Genomic DNA, 20,741 nt, shown 5'->3' with positions numbered 1-20,741 from the left:
ACTATAATATCACTGTGATGCCTCACCACCACATGACTGTTCCATTTACCTATAATACCATGACTACACTATCACTGTGATGACTGTTTTGATCACATATGCTACCAGGACAATATTATCACTGTGATGACTGTTCTAATAAATATATTACCTGGACTATATTATCACTGTGATGACTGTTCTGATACATATATTACCAGGACTATATTATCACTGTGATGACTGTTCTGATACATATACTACCAGGACTATATTATCCCTGTGATGACTGTTCTGATACATATACTATCAGGACTACATTATCCCTGTGATGACTGTTCTGATACATATACTACCAGGACTATATTATCACTGTGATGACTGTTCTGATACATATATTACCTGGACTATATTATCACTGTGATGACTGTTCTGATACATATACTACCAGGACTATATTATCACTGTGATGACTGTTCTGATACTATCAGGACTATATTATCACTGTGATGACTATTCTGATACATATACTACCAGGACTAAATTATCACTGTGATGACTGTTCTGATACTATCAGGACTATATTATCACTCTGATGACTGTTTTGATAAATATACTACCAGGACTATATTATCACTGTGATGACTGTTTTGATACATATACTAGCAGGACTATATTATCACTGTGATGACTATCACTTTGTTCTTATTAGCATGCAATTATGATTAAGTATTACTTATTATCTGGAAACCTGAATGGCCAATTGGTCTAAGGACCCAGGTGGCCAATTACCCTAAAGCCATGGCCAATTGGTCCAAGGCACTGGCCTTTACAGATCACTAACATCGTATGCCTGTCTGCATGGATCTGAGTCTTGGTTCTGTCAACACGGATATGTAAGAAAGCCTGCCAATAGCTTCAAGTGGGTCAGTGGTTCTCAGCTACCTTAGTTTTTCATTATTTTACTACAATACTAAATACTTCACAATGACAATGCATTAGCAATCTAATGATGCATATTGGACTATTTTGTATTTTGGCTTGAGGAATAAAACAATATTATTATTAGGACTCCTATTTTTAGGGTTGGTAATCCCACTTTTTTCAAGGAAGGAGTCCTGGATTGCAACTTTGAAACTCTTATGGAGAACCCATACATGCAGATATGGTCATAACTGACCCTTATACAGACATAACTGACCCATACACAAACATAATTGACTCATACAGGTATAACTGACTCATGCACAGACATAACTGACCCATACACAGACATAACTGACCCATACACAAACATAATTGACTCATACAGGTATAACTGACTCATGCACAGACATAACTGACCCATGCACAGACATAACTGACCCATACACAAACATAATTGACTCATACAGGTATAACTGACTCATGCACAGACATAACTGACCCATACACAGACATAACTGACCCATACACAAACATAATTGACTCATACAGGTATAACTGACTCATGCACAGACATAACTGACCCATACACAGACATAACTGACCCATACACAGACATAACTGACTCATGCACAGACATAACTGACCCATTCACAGACATAACTGACCCATGCACAGACATAACTGACCCATACACAAACATAATTGACTCATACAGGTATAACTGACACATGCACAGACATAACTGACCCATACACAGACATAACTGACCCATACACAGACATAATTGACCCATACACAGACATAATTGACCCAAACACAGACATAATTGACCCATACACAGACATAACTGACCCATACAAAGACATACTTGACCCATACACAGACATAACTGACCCATGAACAGACATAATTGACCCATACACAGACATAACTGACCCATACACAGACATAACTGACCCATGAACAGACATAATTGACCCATACACAGACATAACTGACCCATACACAGACATAATTGACCCATACACAGACATAACTGACCCATACACAGACATACTTGACCCATACACAGACATAACTGACCCATACACAGACATAACTGACCCATGAACAGACATAATTGACCCATACACAGACATAACTGACCCATACACATACATACTTGACCCATACACAGACATAACTGACCCATACACAGACATAATTGAGCAATACATAGAACATAAAGATCTACTTAGCTGAAGTGGTATTACTTGAAAAATATCAGGAATAAGTTACATATATGGAACTGCATACAGATATTTAAAAAGCTCACATACAAGAATAATACATTATACTCATAATTTTGGAAGCCATGTTGATGTTTTTAACACACAAAATCATCTCCATGTGCATGGACCCTGCTCCATTTACTTTATAATAAACTGCATTCCTATTCAATCTCTGATATGTGCTTTTCGCTGGGCAGGGTAATTAAACATCCTCGAATTCACGGGTAGTTAAAAAGCCCAAAATTAAAAGGTAGTATTTACACAGCCACAAATTCAAAAGTAAGTTAAAAAGCCCAAATAGCTCCAAATTCATGGGTAATTAAGCAGTTTGAAAGTCATGGGCAATTAAACAGCCCCAAATTCATGGGCAATTAAACAGCCCCAAATTCATGGGCAATTAAATAGCCCCAAATTCATGGGCAATCAAACAGCCTCAAATTCATGGGTAATTAAACAGCCCCAAATTCATGGGCAATTAAACAGCCTCAAATTCATGGGCAATTAAACAGCCTCAAACTCATGGGCAATTAAACAGACCCAAATTCATGGGTAATTAAACAGCCCCAAATTCATGGGTAATTAAGCAGCCCCAAATTCATGGGTAGTTAAATAACCCCAAATTAATGGATACTAACACCCTCAAATTCAAGGGTAGCTAAACAGCCCCAAATTCATGGGTAAATAATTAAAATTTTGGTGTGTCATTACAATTTACAGCAATCTGATTGGCCAGCCCCTTTAGAATTTTTTTCATACCTGTATGAACCCATTTATTTTAAAGCCATGCCCACCTGCACTACTTTTCTGTACATTATACTGAATGAGGACAATATTAAGAATATAGGATCACTCACACTCAGACTTCTTAATATACAATTTTAATTTATGAACGAAATACTGGACTTCGTTATTGAAATAAACATAACAGTAGAGTGCAAAATGACACTTTGCACTGTGGTGTTTGTATAAAGTCCTAAATGTTGATTCAAATGAACAACAAAAGCATGTTTATCCTGAAAACAATAAAAGCCTTTGTGGCCAATGATTTCTATTATGGAAGTATTGGTTTTTTCTCTCATTAAAGTGGTTGCCTAATCTTCAACTGAGAAGTAAGCGTGGCTTTAAAAACAATGCTTTTCTCTGATTGGCTGTAAATATGCACCATGAATCTTCACTGTTATATATTATTGCATATTATGAATGAAATTCAAAATATGATTAAATAACATATAGTTATTAAACTATGAATTTGTTAAACTATTTATGCTGTTGAATTTAGTTATAAATATTTACTGTTTAATTTTTATATTCAACAAAGTATGAACTTAAAAATGTTTGTACAAACTGTTTAGTCTGCAAATAAGATTTGCTGATTATACAGTCTGCATATAATTTTTTGGATTCATATTTCAGTGAATTAAAAAAAAGTCAATCCTTAATTATACAGTCCCAAATTCATGGATAATTAAATAGTCCAAAATTCATGGGTAGCTAACAGTCCCAAATTCATGGATAATTATGCAGTCCCAAATTCATGGATACTTAAACAGTCTTAAATTCATGGGAAATCAAACAGTCCTAAATTCATGGAAAATTAAACAGTCCTAAATTCATGGGTAGTCAAACAGTCCCAAATTCATGGGTAGCTAACAGTCCCAAATTCATGGATAATTAAATAGTCCCAAATTAATGGATAACTAAAGAGTGCAAAATTAATGGATAATTAAACAGTCCCAAATTAATGGATAATTAAAGAGTGCCAAATTAATGGATAATTAAATAGTCCTAAATTAATGGACAATTAAAAAGTGCCAAATTCATGTATAAATTATACATTCCCAAATTCATGGACAATTAAACTGTCCAAAATTCATGCATAATTAAACAGTCTTAAATTCATGGGTAATTGAAAAGTCCCAAATTAATGGATAATTAAAAAGTCCAAAATTCATGGATAATTATACAGCCCCAAATTCATGGACAATTAAACAGTCTAAAATTCAGGGATAATTAAACAATCTTGAATTCAGGATAATTAAAGAGTCCCAAATTCATTGGCAATTAAAGAGTCCCAAATTCATGGATAATTATACAGTCCCAAATTTATGGACAATTAAACATTCCCAAATTCATGGATATTTAAACAGTCAAAATTCATGTATAATTAAAGCCCTAAAATAATGGATAATTAAACAGTCCCAAATTAATGGATAATTAAACAGCGCCAAACTCATGGATAATTAAGCAGTCACAAATTCATGGGTAATCAAACAGTTCCTAATTCATGGGTAGCTAAAAGTCCCAAATCCATGCATAATTAAAGTACAAAGTTCATGGGTAATTAAACAGTCCCAAATTCATGTAGTAAAACTGAAAGAAAGTTGCACTAAATGTGCATTAAACAGAATCCAGGGTTCACTGAAATTCAAAATATGATTAAATAACATAATGTTATTAAACTATGAATTTGTTAAACTATTTATGCTGTTGAATGGTGGCCATTATTAATGGTGGAGGAAGAACGGGGGAAAACCCTGGAAAGAACCACCAACCCACGAGAAGCTACTGGCAAGTTTTCTCACATACCCACATTGGCTGAATCCGAGATTCGAACCCACACAGACAGGTGAGATGGCAGAGATCCGTAATGGAGAGAGCTTTAGACCAATCAGCCACTTGGGGCCCCACTTTATAAGGTAGTGTTTATATACTGTATACAGGTAGTGTTCATATACTGTATACAGGTAGTGTTCATATACTTTATACAGGTAGCGTTCATATACTGTATACAGGTAGTGTTCATATACTGTATACAGGTAGTGTTCATATACTGTATACAGGTAGTGTTCATATACTTTATACAAGTAGTGTTCATATAATGCATACAGGTAGTGTTCATATATTGTATACAGGTAGTGTTCATATACTGTATACAGGTAGTGTTCATATACTGTATACAGGTAGTGTTCATATACTGTATACAGGTAGTGGTCATATACTTTATACAGGTAGTGTTCATATAATGCATACAGGTAGTGTTCATATACTGTATACAGGTAGTGTTCATATACTTTATACAGGTAGTGTTCATATAATGCATACAGGTAGTGTTCATATACTGCATACAGGTAGTGTCCATATACTGTATACAGGTAGTGTTCATATACTGCATACAGGTAGTGTTCATATACTGTATGCAGGTAGTGTTCATATACTGTATACAGGTAGTGTTCATATACTGTATGCAGGTAGTGTTCATATACTGTATACAGGTAGTGTTCATATACTTTATACAGGTAGTGTTCATATACTGTATACAGGTAGTGTTCATATACTTTAATACAAGTAGTGTTCATATAATGCATACAGGTAGTGTTCATATACTGCATACAGGTAGTGTTCATATACTGTATACAGGTAGTGTTCATATACTGTATACAGGTAGTGTTCATATACTTTATACAGGTAGTGTTCATATACTTTATACAAGTAGTGTTCATATAATGCATACAGGTAGTGTTCATATACTGCATACAGGTAGTGTTCATATACTGTATAAAGGTAGTGTTCATATACTTTATACAGGTAGTGTTCATATACTGTATACATGTAGTGTTCATATACTTTATACAAGCAGTGTTCATATAATGCATACAGGTAGTGTTCATATACTGCATACAGGTAGTGTTCATATACTGTATACAGGTAGTGTTCATATAATGCATACAGGTAGTGTTCATATAATGTATACAGGTAGTGTTCATATACTGTATACAGGCAGTGTTCATATACTTTATACAGGTAGTGTTCATATACTTTATACAGGTAGTGTTCATATACTTTATACAGGTAGTGTTCATATACTTTATACAGGTAGTGTTCATATACTGTATACAGGTAGTGTTCATATACTGTATACAGGTAGTGTTCATATACTGCATACAGGTAGTGGTCATATACTTTATACAGGTAGTGTTCATATACTGCATACAGGTAGTGTTCATATACTTTATACAGGTAGTGGTCATATACTGTATACAGGTAGTGTTCATATACTGTATACAGGTAGTGGTCATATACTTTATACAGGTAGTGTTCATATAATGCATACAGGTAGTGTTCATATACTTTATACAGGTAGTGTTCATATACTGTATACAGGTAGTGTTCATATACTTTATACAGGTAGTGTTCATATACTGCATACAGGTAGTGTTCATGTGAATGGTCAGATATGAATGGAGAAATGAATATCTGCCAAATGTAAAACGTAAAGTTACAACTTACTTTAATCCTCATTTGAACCATTTTTGTTCTTAATGACATAGAAACATTTTGGAGACATGAATGCACAACATTGCAATGGACATTATATTTCAGAGAACTATTGAATAAAGAGTCCTGAAAGTCCGTTAATGGGGGGGCATGTTGAAGTAGTGAACTTATGAAGCTTATGAGATGTCCCCCCATAGTGCAATGCTCAGACTTTTTTAAGTCTGAGCATCCATTATTGGGGGACATCTCAACGTCTGAAACTTATAAAGTGCATGAAAATACAAACTCAATACAATCCATTTTAAATTACAAAATTATGATTTGTAATATTAGTAAACCGTTTTTTCTTTTTCAAATATTCAACTTTTCTATTAAAATTACTTTCCAACATGTATGAGTTGGTCTCATAATATTTAGACTACCATATTTGTAATGTAGAACATATTTACCTGTCTGTTCTGATGAAAATTTACCAGGTGTGTTAACAGGTGCTTTGATATGGCCAGGAGAAGTTAGTTTCTCCCTTGAGACACCTTCTGGCGGTGAGGCTGTCATGGTGGAACCACGGGAAAGGTCATGTATTCTGGTGGATTTTGTTGGAGACTGTTGATATGGGGTTGTAGCTGGTGCCTGTGGGACCCTCGTTGAGAATGATGGTGATACTGCATGCATTGGGGTTGATGGCATTGACTCCTGTGGAGAAGATTAATGATAATCTGATAATTCGTAGTGGCTGAAACTACAGTAATAAAACTATGCCTATAAATCATCCATAGGAGGAATAATAAAACTATGCCTATAACTCATGCATAGGAGGAATAATAAAACTATGCCTATAACTCATGCATAGGAGGAATAATAAAACTATGCCTATAACTCATGCATAGGAAGAATAATAAAACTATGCCTATAACTCATGCATAGGAGGAATAATAAAACTATGCCTATAACTCATGCATAGGAGGAATAATAAAACTATGCCTATAACTCATCCATAGGAGGAATAATAAAACTATGCCTATAACTCATCCATAGGAGGAATAATAAAACTATGCCTATAACTCATCCATAGGAGGAATAATAAAACTATGCCCATATACATACTTTGCATTCTACCCATGCATACCAAGCATAATAAATTCAAAATGGCAATGTGCTTTGGCATTTTAACCAAAGGTGGCAGCATGAACAAATGTCATAATATATGTAATGTGAAAGATTAAAACACTTGGTTCAAGATAAATTTAACAAGTTGAGAAACCAAACAAAATCAGGAAAACATTTTTTCAAACAGCAGTTGCTATTTATGGCTGCAAAGTACCATACATACTCTCTTATAAGTCAAGCCCAAAAGCAAACAACATCAATCCAGATCTGCCATTTCATAATTGCAGAAGATCAGAGTCTATGAAGTTTTGTTGTACTGATTATTCCTAGCAAACTACACAGACCCAGATTTGCCAATACATGACAAGGTGGCAGATCTGGGTCTGTGGAACTGTTACTTCTTACAAGTGACTACACACGATATAGACTCAAACCAGAATATACAAAATGTCATCCAAATGCATGCATATATATATATATATATATATATATATACACACACACACACACACTAGGATGGTATGCAAGAAAAAGAAAATGGAGCACATTTATACTTTCTACATGATTAACCCCCACTCCAAAGAAAATTCTAGAGATAAGAAAGTAAACTGGTTTTTATTGCAACCACTGGATGTAAGTTTATGGTAGAAGTTCCTCTTTATCTTCTAATTGATGGTGGACATGGTTATGTAATTTGGAATAAATTAAAAACATGCAAACATCACCAAAAAATGCTGTCTGCTACAAACGGCAAGAAATGCATTTATATAGAAAGTTCCAGAAAAGGTATTGACAAATTGATTCTGTCCAATATGTCAATTCAAGTAAACTGCCACAATTTAATACTATCCAGTATGTCAATTCAAGTAAACTGCCAAAATTTAATTCTATCCAATATATCAATTCAAGTAAACTGCCAAAATTTAATTCTATCCAATATATCAATTCAAGTATACTGCCACAATTTAATTCTATCCAATATATAAATTCAAGTAAACTGCCAAAATTTAATTCTATCCAATATGTCAGTTCAAGTAAACTGCCAAAATTTTGCATTCTACAGTGTACAGTACCCAAGAACACTGGTATTTAAAAAAACACATGGATTCTTTTGATTCAGAATTGTTATTGAAATGCTTAACTAGTGCAGTAACGTAGAGACAGAAAACCACAATGTCACCTAGATGGGCTGTCATGATATTGTTGATTACTTATTCTTGATTTTGCTGATAATTCTTTGTAAAAATAAATATAGAATGTAGCCACATTATACTTAGTGTTACATAGTAGTAAAACTATACTTAGAGTAACAAAGTAATCATGGGCCCCGAGTGGATGAGTGGTCTAAACTGCTCTCCGTTACGGATCACTGCCATTCTCCCTTTTGTCTGTGTGGGTTTGAGTCTTGGATTCAGCCAATGAGGGTATGTGAGAAAGCTTGCCAGTAGCTTCTTATGGGTTGGTTCTTCTTCAAGGTGAGGATCATAGTTTTATATCTAAATGTGGATCACAGTTTTACATCTAAGTGAGGATCATTGCTTTACATTTAAGTGAAGATCATAGATTTACATCTAAGTGAGGATTGTAGTGATACATCTATTAGTGAGCATTGTAGTTTTACATTTAAGTGAGGATCATAGTTTTAAATCTCAGTGAGGATCATAGTTTTACATCTAAGTGAGGATCATAGATTTAGATCTAAGTGAGGATCATAGTTTCACATCTAAGTGAGGATCATAGATTCACATCTAAGTGAGGATCATAGATTTACATATAAGTGAGGATCATAGTTTTACATCTAAGTGAGGATCATAGATTATATCTAAGTGAGGATCATAGTTTTACATCTAAGTGAGGATTGTAGTTTTACATCTAAGTGAGGATCATATATTTACATCTAAGTGAGGATAATAGATTTACATCTAAGTGAGGATCATAATTTTACATCTAAGTGAGGATTGTAGTTTTACATCTAAGTGAGGATCATAGATTTACATCTGAGTGAGGATCATAGTTTTACATCTAAGTGAGGATCATACATTTACATCTAAGTGAGGATCATAGTTTTACATCTAAGTGAGGATCATAGATTATATCTAAGTGAGGATCATAGTTTTACATCTAAGTGAGGATTGTAGTTTTACATCTAAGTGAGGATCATATATTTACATCTAAGTGAGGATAATAGATTTACATCTAAGTGAGGATCATAATTTTACATCTAAGTGAGGATTGTAGTTTTAATCTAAGTGAGGATCATAGATTTACATCTGAGTGAGGATCATAGTTTTACATCTAAGTGAGGATCATAGATTACATCTAAGTGAGGATCATAGATCTATATCTAAGTGAGGATCATAGTTTTACATCTAAGTGAGGACTGTAGTTTTACATCTAAGTGAGGATAATAGATTTACATCTAAGCAAGGATCACAGATTTACATCTAAGTGAGGATCATAATTTTACATCTAAGTGAAGATTGTAGTTTTACATCTAAGTGAGGATCATAGATTATATCTAAGTGAGGATCATAGTTTTACATCTAAGTGAGGATTGTAGTTTTACATCTAAGTGAGGATCATATATTTACATCTAAATGAGGATAATAGATTTACATCTAAGTGAGGATCATAGTTTTACATCTAAGTGAGGATCATAGTTTTACATCTAAGTGAGGATCATAGATTTACATCTAAGTGATGATCATAGTTTACATCTAAGTGAGGATCATAGATTTACATCTAAGTGAGGATCATAGTTTTACATCTAAGTGAGGATCATATATTTACATCTAAGTGAGGATCATAGTTTCACATCTAAGCGAGGATCACAGTTTTACATTAAGTGAGGATCATAATTTTACATCTAAGTGAAGATTGTAGTTTTACATCTAAGTGAGGATCATAGATTTACATCTAAGTGAGGATAATAGATTTACATCGAAGTGAGGATCATAGTTTTACGTCTAAGTGGGGATTGTAGTTTTACATCTATTAGTGAGTATTGTAGTTTTACATCTAAGTGAGGATCATAGATTTACTATGATCCTATCTTATACGTATCTCTACATCTAAGGATCATATATATACATATAAGTGAGGATCATAGTTTTACATGTAAGTGAGGATCATAGATTATATCGAAGTGAGGATCATAGTTTTACATCTAAGTGAGGATTGTAGTTTTACATCTAAGTGAGGATCATAGATTACATCTAAGTGAGGATCATAGATTTAGATCTAAGTGAGGATCATTGTTTTACATCTAAGTGAGGATCATAGATTTACATCTAAGTGAGAATCATAGTTTCACATCTAAGTGAGGATCATAGATTTACATCTAAGTGAGGATCATAGTTTTACATCTAAGTGAGGATTGTAGTTTTACATCTAAGTGAGGATTATAGATTTACATCTAAGCGAGGATCACAGTTTTACATCTAAGTGAGAATCATAATTTTACATCTAAGTGAAGATTGTAGTTTTACATTTAAGCGAGGATCATAGATTGACATCTAAGTGAGGATAATAGATTTACATCTAAGTGAGGATCATAGTTTTACATCTAAGTGAGGATTCTAGTTTTACATCTAAGTGAGGATTATAGTTTTACATCTAAGTGAGGTTCATGATTTTTGTTTGTCACAAGCTAGAATGCCATATATACTCATGTATAAGTCAACCAACTACAAACATCACAGAACCTGAGCTGCCACTACATAATGATCATGCTTATCATAATCTATTTTGTTTGTTCTTCTGATTACTCCTAAGAAACTGCATAGACCCAGAGATGCTGGCCCATGATGAGATGGCATATCAGGGTCTATGCAGTTTTCAGGAGTATATATGTTTTATGGTTCATGAATATGTATCACTGATTCTTATAAATGTCTTCAATAAAGAATCAGCTGCCATCTTTGCCTTAAAACCTTTCTAGGAATATCTTCAGGATAAATATACAGACAATTCCCAGAACCCACAGGATCTGTTTCACAGGTAATGGAGGTAAATTCTAATTAACCTTTTGAATAAAATAATAAATTAGTTATATTTTTGTAATCAAGACATAACATCATAAAAGCCAATATTAAACCAGTTTCACATTGATATGACCACTCCTTACTAATTAGGTAACTCAGTTAACTGTGTTTTAATATAGAATGGCATGACTAATTAGGTAATTCAGTTAACTGTGTGTTTTAATATAAAATGACATGACTAATTAGGTAATTCAGTTGACTGTGTGTTTTAATATAGAATGATATGACTAATTAGGTAATTCAATTGACTGTGTGTTTTAATATAGAACGATATGACTAATTAGGTAATTCTGTTGACTGTGTGTTTTTAATTTAAAATGATATGACTAATTAGGTAATTCAGTTGACTGTTTTAATATAAAATGATATGACTAATTAGGTAATTCAGTTGACTGCGTGTTTTAATATAAAATGATACGACTAATTAGGTAATTCAGTTGACTGTGTGTTTTAATATAAAATGATATGACTAATTAGATAATTCAGTTAACTGTGTGTTTTAATATAGAATGATATCACTAATTAGGTAATTCAGTTGACTGTGTATTAAAATAGAATGATATGACTAATTAGGTAATTCAGTTGACTGTGTGTATTAAAATAGAATGGCATGACTAATTAGGTAATTCAGTTAACTGTGTGTTTTAATATAAAATGACATGACTAATTAGGTAATTCAGTTGACTGTTTGTTTTAATATAGAATGATATGACTAATTAGGTAATTCAGTTAACTGTGTGTTTTAATATAGAATGATATGACTAATTAGGTAATTCAGTTAACTGTGTGTTTTAATATAAAATGATATGACTAATTAGGTAATTCAGTTAACTGTGTGTATTAATATAAAATGATATGACTAATTAGGTAATTCAGTTCACTGTGTGTTTTAATATACAATGATATGACTAATTAGGTAATTCAGTTAACTGTGTGTTTTAATATAGAATGATATGACTAATTAGGTAATTCAGTTGACTGTGTATTAAAATAGGATGATATGACTAATTAGGTAATTCAGTTGACTGTGTGTTTTAATATAGAATGGCATGTCTAATTAGGTAATTCAGTTGACTGTGTGTTTTAATATATAATTATATGACTAATTAGGTAATTCAGTTGACCGTTTGTTTTAATATATAATGATATGACTAATTAGGTAATTCAGTTAACTGTGTGTTTTAATATAAAATGACATGAATAATTAGGTAATTCAGTTGACTGTGTGTTTTAATATATAATGATATGACTAATTAGGTAATTCAGTTGACTGTTTGTTTTAATATAGAATGATATGACTAATTAGGTAATTCAGTTAACTGTGTGTATTAATATAGAATGATATGACTAATTAGGTAATTCAGTTAACTTTGTGTTTTAATATAGAATGATATGACTAATTAGGTAATTCAGTTAACTGTGTGTTTTAATATAAAATGATGTGACTAATTAGGTAATTCAGTTAACTGTGTGTTTTAATATAGAATGATATGACTAATTAGGTAATTCAGTTCACTGTGTGTTTTAATATAAAATGATATGACTAATTAGGTAATTCAGTTCAATGTGTGTTTTTATATAGAATGATATGACTAATTAGGTAATTCAGTTGACTGTGTGTTTTAATATAGAATGGCATGTCTAATTAGGTAATTCAGTTGACTGTGTGTTTTAATATATAATTATATGACTAATTAGGTAATTCAGTTGACTGTTTGTTTTAATATATAATGATATGACTAATTAGGTAATTCAGTTAACTGTGTGTTTTAATATAAAATGACATGAATAATTAGGTAATTCAGTTGACTGTGTGTTTTAATATATAATGATATGACTAATTAGGTAATTCAGTTGACTGTTTGTTTTAATATAGAATGATATGACTAATTAGGTAATTCAGTTAACTGTGTGTATTAATATAGAATGATATGACTAATTAGGTAATTCAGTTAACTGTGTGTTTTAATATAAAATGATGTGACTAATTATGTAATTCAGTTAACTGTGTGTTTTAATATAGAATGATATGACTAATTAGGTAATTCAGTTCACTGTGTGTTTTAATATAAAATGATATGACTAATTAGGTAATTCAGTTCAATGTGTGTTTTTATATAGAATGATATGACTAATTAGGTAATTCAGTTGACTGTGTGTTTTAATATAGAATGAAATGACTAATTAGATAATTCAGTTAACTTTGTGTTTTAATATAAAATGATATGACTAATTTGGTAATTGAGTTGACTGTGTTCTAATATAGAATGATATCACTAATTAGGTAATTCAGTTGACTGTGTGTTTTAATATAGAATGATATGACTAATTAGGTAATTCAGTTAACTGTGTGTTTTAATATATAACGATATGACTAATTTGGTAATTCAGTTAACTGTGTTTTAATATAGAATGAGATGACTAATTTGGTAATTCAGTTAACTGTGTGTATTAATATAAAATGATATGACTAATTTGGTAATTCAGTTAACTGTGTGTATTAATATAAAATGATATGACTAATTTGGTAATTCAGTTAACTGTGTGTATCAATATAAAATGATATGACTAATTAGGTAATTCAGTTGACTGTGTGTATTAATATAAAATGATATGACTAATTTGGTAATTTAGTTAGCTGTGTTTTAATATAAAATAATATGACTAATTAGGTAATTCAGTTGACTGTGTGTATTAATATAAAATGATATGACTAATTTGGTAATTCAGTTAACTGTGTGTATTAATATAAAATGATATGACTAATTAGGTAATTCAGTTGACTGTGTGTATTAATATAAAATGATATGACTAATTAGGTAATTCAGTTAACTGTGTGTTTTAATATAAAATGATATGACTAATTTGGTAATTCAGTTAACTGTGTGTATTAATATAAAATGATATGACTAATTAGGTAATTCAGTTGACTGTCTGTATTAATATAGAATGATATGGCTAATTAGGTAATTCAGTTGACTGTGTGTCTTAATATAGAATGATTAACAGTACTTGTATAGAAATGATGGTCAAGTCAATTTGTTAAATGAAGTTCCAAGATATTTTCTTTTAGTCAATTAAATGAACAGTATGCATAAGGGTGGTATATCATAAAATGTAGAAACCCTTTCTCTATCATACTGTAAGCAACTAGTGCATTAGAATATGTGATAGAATCATTATTGGATTTACATTTGGAGCTTTAATCTAAGTACAGAGTCCTCAGTTATATATGTACTCTCATTACTATTTTTTCAATACAGTGTCCTCAGTTATCTATCTTCCTACAGTACTATTATTTTGAACACAATCCTCAGTTATCCATGTACCTACACTTATCAAACATATTCTACTGAAACCTAACATCTGACACATTGTACCCATTACCACCACATTGTAATTACTCCTCCTGCGTTATGACATTTTACCACTACATTGCAATTAACCCTCTAGAGATATGACATTTTACCACCACATGTAATTTCCCCTCCAGTGTAATGACATTTTACCACTACACTGTATTTACCCTTCCAGTCCACTACATTGTACTTACCCCTCCAGTGTTATGACATTTTACCACTACACTGTATTTACCCTTCCAGTCCACTACATTGTACTTACCCCTCCAGTGTTATGACATTTTACCACTACACTATATGAACCCCTCCAGTTTTTAGGACATTTTACCACTATATGTCATTTCCCCTCCAGTGTTATAACATTTTACACTATACCATATGAACCCTTCAGTGTTAGGACATTTTACCACTACACTGTCATTACCCTTCCAGTCCACTACATTGCACTTACCCCTCCAGTGTTAGGACATTTTACCATTACATGTCATTTCCCTCCAGTGTTATAATATTTTACACTATACCATATGAAACCTTCAGTGTTATGACGTTTTACCACTACATTGTAATTACCCCTCTTGTGTTATGACATTTTACCACTACATTGTATGAACCGATCCAGTGTTATGACATTTTACCACTACATTAAAATTACCCCTCCAGTGTTATTACACTTTACCACTACACTGTATGAACCCTTCCACTGTTAAGACATTTTCATAATAATTGAAACTGAATTTTCAAATCCCTTTTGATAATTTTCATCACTCCATTAATACAATTAGTAAGTACTGTCAGATTATACCTGTAAGTCAAGTCCAAATGTAAGTGATATAGGCCCAGATCTGCCATTGCATATTGGGACAGCAGTTCGGGGTCTATATAGTTTTTTCTGGAGTAATCAGTAAACAAACTATACAGACCCTGATCTGCTGGCACATTATACAATGGCAGACCAGGGTCTATATTATTTGCAGTTAAACTTGACTTAAAGGAGAGTATATACAGTAAAATTATGTTGGCTTGAACAGGTTAAATTGTTCAAAGACTGAAAACACTAAAATGAAAGCAAACTTAAATAAGCACTGAAAGGGTTCATCATATTAAATAGCTCAACTTCTCATTATCAGCTGTTAGTTCTCTGTTTGATATATTATTCAATAAACCATTATGCCATGAAAAGCAAATATCCAGTTATTAGTTCTCTGTTTGATACATTTTAAATTCTTTAAAAAAACCCATCTTGCCACGTAAAGAATATATCCAAATACCACAATGATGAGAAAAGTAATTACATATATGCTGGGGAATAGATGTCCATACAAATATCTTCTCTGAAACAAAGGCAACACCATTACTAGTATATAATATTGCATCTTTAAGTAATACAATGAAAATCATGATATAAATGTCCATGATAATATTTGATGAAGGTGGGGTGGGTTGGCAATGGGTTTTAAATCATTATATGGACAATTTTTATCCAATAACTGTTCTTAACCTTTAAATTACCTCCCTTGCATCACTATCTGCCATTTTATTTGTGAATCGATCCAAACAGATAATTATGCAGTATGAACTGTGAAGGCTTATGTATTGATAATAATAATAATAATAATAATAATAACAGTAGTAAAATAATAATATATTTTAAAACAATAAAAATAATGCCCTTAATAGCATTAATAATAATGATAATTATTATTATTTCAATAAAGCTGAAGTTAACTTTCAGTGAAACTTATGTATAACATGATTGCCATCATGCAATAACATTGTTATGGTCCAAAAAATGCCATCTTGCTATAATATTGTCAGGGTAAAAAAAATGCCATCATGCTATAACATTGTCATGGTCCAAAAAATGCCATCATGCAATAACACTGTCATGGTCCAAAAAATGCCATCTTGCTATAATAATGTCAGGGTCCACAGAGTGACATAATGATATAATATGGTCAGGGTTGACAGAGTGCCATCATGCTATAATATGGTTGGGTCCACAGAGTACCATCATGCGAAAACATGGTCAATGTCTCAGAGTGTCATCAAGCTATATACCATTTTGTGTCACAACAGTGTCACAGGTCAGTTGAAGATAAGGATGGATTTATATACAATATACAACAGGGGTGTGGGCAGTGGAATGAGTGAAAAACTATGTGCTGTACAGTCACTATCTTAAATCAATGCATACTAAATAGTAGAAGTGATGCACAGTGACTGCATATTTAATACTGGATTTGAAGAAGAGAACCATGTCATGTCATGTTGTATTATACATGTATTTATCAGTGCTTTTTCTATGTCACATTGCATCAGCATGCCAATAGTTCATTTTTGGGAAAATGACATAACACCTTTTTTCATTCTGACAATTCACTTGGAATATGGAAGGAGAGTTTGATCTAAATTGACAGGAGCCTTAGTCACTGGGTTATCTGATTCTTTAACAATGTATGAATAGTTAATGTATTAAAGCATGTATTCTCTGTCTGATCTCATTGGCATATTTAAAGTATAAAAGCATGTATTCTCAAACTGATCTCATTGGCATAAGTAAAATATCAAAGAATGTATTCTCTGTCTGATCTCAATGGCATATTTATAGTATAAAAGCATGCATTCACTGTCTGGTCTCATTGGCATAAGTAAAATATCAAAGAATGTATTCTCTGTCTCATCTCAATGGCATATTTATAGTAAAAAAGCATGCATTCTCTGTCTGATCTCATTGGCATATTTAAAGCATAAAGCATGCATTCTCTGTCTGATCCCATTGGCATATTTAAAGTATAAAAGCATGTATTCTCTGTCTGATCTCAAAAGCATAGTTAAAGTATCAAAGCATGTATTCTCTGTCTGATCGCATTGGCATATTTAAAGTATAAAAGCATGAATTCTCTGTCTGATCTCATTGGCATAGTTAAAGTATAAAAGCATGTATTCTCTCTCTGATCTCATTGGCATAAGTAAAATATCAAAGAATGTACTCTCTGGCTGATCTCAGTTGCATAGTTAAAGTATAAAGCATGTATTCTGTGTCTAATCTCAATGGCATAGTTAAAGTATAAAAGCATGTATTCTCTGTCTAATCTCATTGGCATAGTTAAAGTATAAAAGCATGTATTCTGTGTCTAATCTCAATGGCATAGTTAAAGTATAAAGCATGTATTCTCTGTCTGATCTCAATTGCATAGTTAAAGTATAAAAGCATGTATTCTCTGTCTAATCTCAATGGCATAGTTAAAGTATAAAGCATGTATTCTCTGTCTGATCTCATTGGCATAGTTAAAGTATAAAAGCATGTATTCTGTGTCTGATTTCATTGGCATAATTAAAGTATGAAAGAATGTACTCTCTGGCTGATCTCAATGGCATAGCTTAAATATGAAGGCATGTATTCACTGGCTGATTTCACTGAAAATTTTAACATCTTTATTCATATAAAAAGTATCCAGTGATCAGACACTTTTATTCTTCAAGTATACATCATATCTTTCACAATTAGTAAATGCTGGCACTAAAACATGATGGCACTTCAAGTAATTGGTAAAAATTATTGTAACATCTCGGAAGCCATGTCACAATCATGTACATACAACGTGGTGTTGTAACAAAATTTGTTATACCTGGGTTTCACTGTATATCATTAAAATCTATTTTGTTCATCATTATGATGCATTACAATATTTGTCAATAGTATATGATATATTATGATATTTGTCAACAGTATTTGATACATTATGATTTTTGTCAATAGTATTTGATACAATACAATATCTGTCAACAGTATATGATGCATTACAATTCCTGTCAATAGTATATGATACATTATGATACCTATCAACAGTATATGATGCATTACAATATCTTTCAATAATACTCCTAGAGAATGTTGACTGTAAAATGGTGGCAAACACCAATACAGGAAAATTAAATATAACTAAAACCAAAACTCTGGTAACAGAACTTGTAATGTATGATAATTGTTTTTAAAATATAGAACTTAGAACTAATGATCATTGTTTTAAATCAAAGAAAACTTCCAACAGAAGTTGTAATGTCTGAAAATTGATTTAGACAGGAGAAAACAGTTAACAGAAAATGAAACTTATAAAGATTACTTTGTAAAGGATCAAACTAATTGTTATCCATTTTGAGTTGTGTCATGTAAACCAAATATACTGCTATCCTGTGTCATGTAAACTAAATATAATGTTATATTGTGTAATGTAAACCATTATACCATTATCATATCATGTAAACCATTATACCATTATCATATCATGTAAACCAAATATACCACTATCCTGTGTCATGTAAACCAAATATATCATTATCCTGTGTCATGTAAACCAAATATACTGTTATTCTGTGTAATGTAAACCAAATATACTGTTATCCTGTGTAATGTAGACCAATTAAAGTAAACCTAATATAGATCCTGTGTCACGTAAAACAAACATACCATTATCATATTATATAAACCAAATATATACCATTATACTTTGTCATGTAAACCAAAATATACCATTATCCTGTGTCATTTAAAACAAATATACCATTATTCTGTGTCATGTAAACCAAATATACTGTTATCCTGCATACTGTAAACCAAATATACCATTATCCTGTGTCATGTAAAACAAACATACCATTATCATATTATATAAACCAAATATATACCATTATACTTTGTCATGTAAACCAAAATATACCATTATCCTGTGTCATTTAAAACAAATATATCATTATTCTGTGTCATGTAAACCAAATCTACTATTATCCTGTGTAATGTAACCAAATATACCATTATCCTGTGTCATGTAAACAAATATACCATTATCCTGTGTCATGCAAACCAAATATACCAGTATACTTTGTCATGTAAACCAAATATACCATTATCCTGTGTCATGTAAACCAAATATATCGTTATCCTGTGTACTGTAATCCAAGTAATGTAAACCAAATATACCATTATCCTGTGTCATGTCAACCAAATATACCATTATCCTGTGTCATGTAAACCAAATATACCATTATCCTGTCAGATAAACCAAATATACCATTATCATATCATGTAAACCAAATATATCATTATCTTCTGTTAAGTAAAACAAATATGATGATATCCTCTGTCAGATAAACCAAATATACTGTTATCCTTTGTCATGTAAACCAAAATATAGTTGTATTCTGCGATGATTAAAACTATTTGTTAAATGCATGGAAATTTCATGAACAAAATGAATTCATAGAAAATACAGTATGATAAAATGATAATAATCAGATTGATAACTATTATTTACTTTATAAAAAGTTACACTACTTTAAAGATTTTGCTAAGAAATGTAGGCAATATCTAGCTATAGTGACCTTATTTACTGCTTAGTTATATGGTACAGGCATATGTACACTTGCTTAAAGCCTTACTTATTTTCAGAAACTTTTACAAATGGAATTACTAAGATTGGCTCTTGGGGAAATGACAGAAACTCTTACTAATGGAAGAACTAACATAGGGTTTTGGTGATGCAAGGTGATGAAACAGAAAGTTTGTTGAATGGAAGTACTAGTACAGGCTTATGGGGATTCAATAGAAAGCAACAATTTATTGTAGCATGGTATCCCCAACAGTAAGAAAAAATATACAGTTGTAGATAACTACTATTCTTGAGGACATACTAAAGTCTTCAACCGACAATAAAGCTCTCTCTCTCTCTCTCTCTACACACACACACACACACACATATATATATATATATATATATATATAT

General features: G+C 31.7%; 1 protein-coding gene across 6 annotated transcripts in view; it reads right to left on the bottom strand.

Annotated features, from left to right (window-relative positions):
• LOC149780349 (uncharacterized) overlaps positions 1-20,741 on the bottom strand; it is a 104,627-nt gene that overhangs the window by 8,102 nt on the left and 75,784 nt on the right. For all 6 annotated transcript variants that reach the window (XR_016415062.1, XM_089937232.1, XM_089937234.1 and 3 more), the window contains one exon: positions 6,902-7,145. Coding sequence is in view for 5 of the 6 variants with exons in the window: in XM_089937232.1 (XP_089793358.1) it covers positions 6,902-7,145 (244 nt within the window). In the remaining variant the exon portion in view is untranslated. The remainder of the gene's footprint in view (positions 1-6,901; positions 7,146-20,741) is intronic.

This window comes from Sinohyriopsis cumingii, chromosome 16 (genome assembly GCF_028554795.1).
Source record: "Sinohyriopsis cumingii isolate HCF-2022 chromosome 16, ASM2855479v2, whole genome shotgun sequence".
Classification (NCBI taxonomy): Eukaryota; Metazoa; Mollusca; class Bivalvia; order Unionida; family Unionidae; genus Sinohyriopsis; species Sinohyriopsis cumingii.
This window is presented reverse-complemented; position numbering and strand designations above follow the sequence as displayed.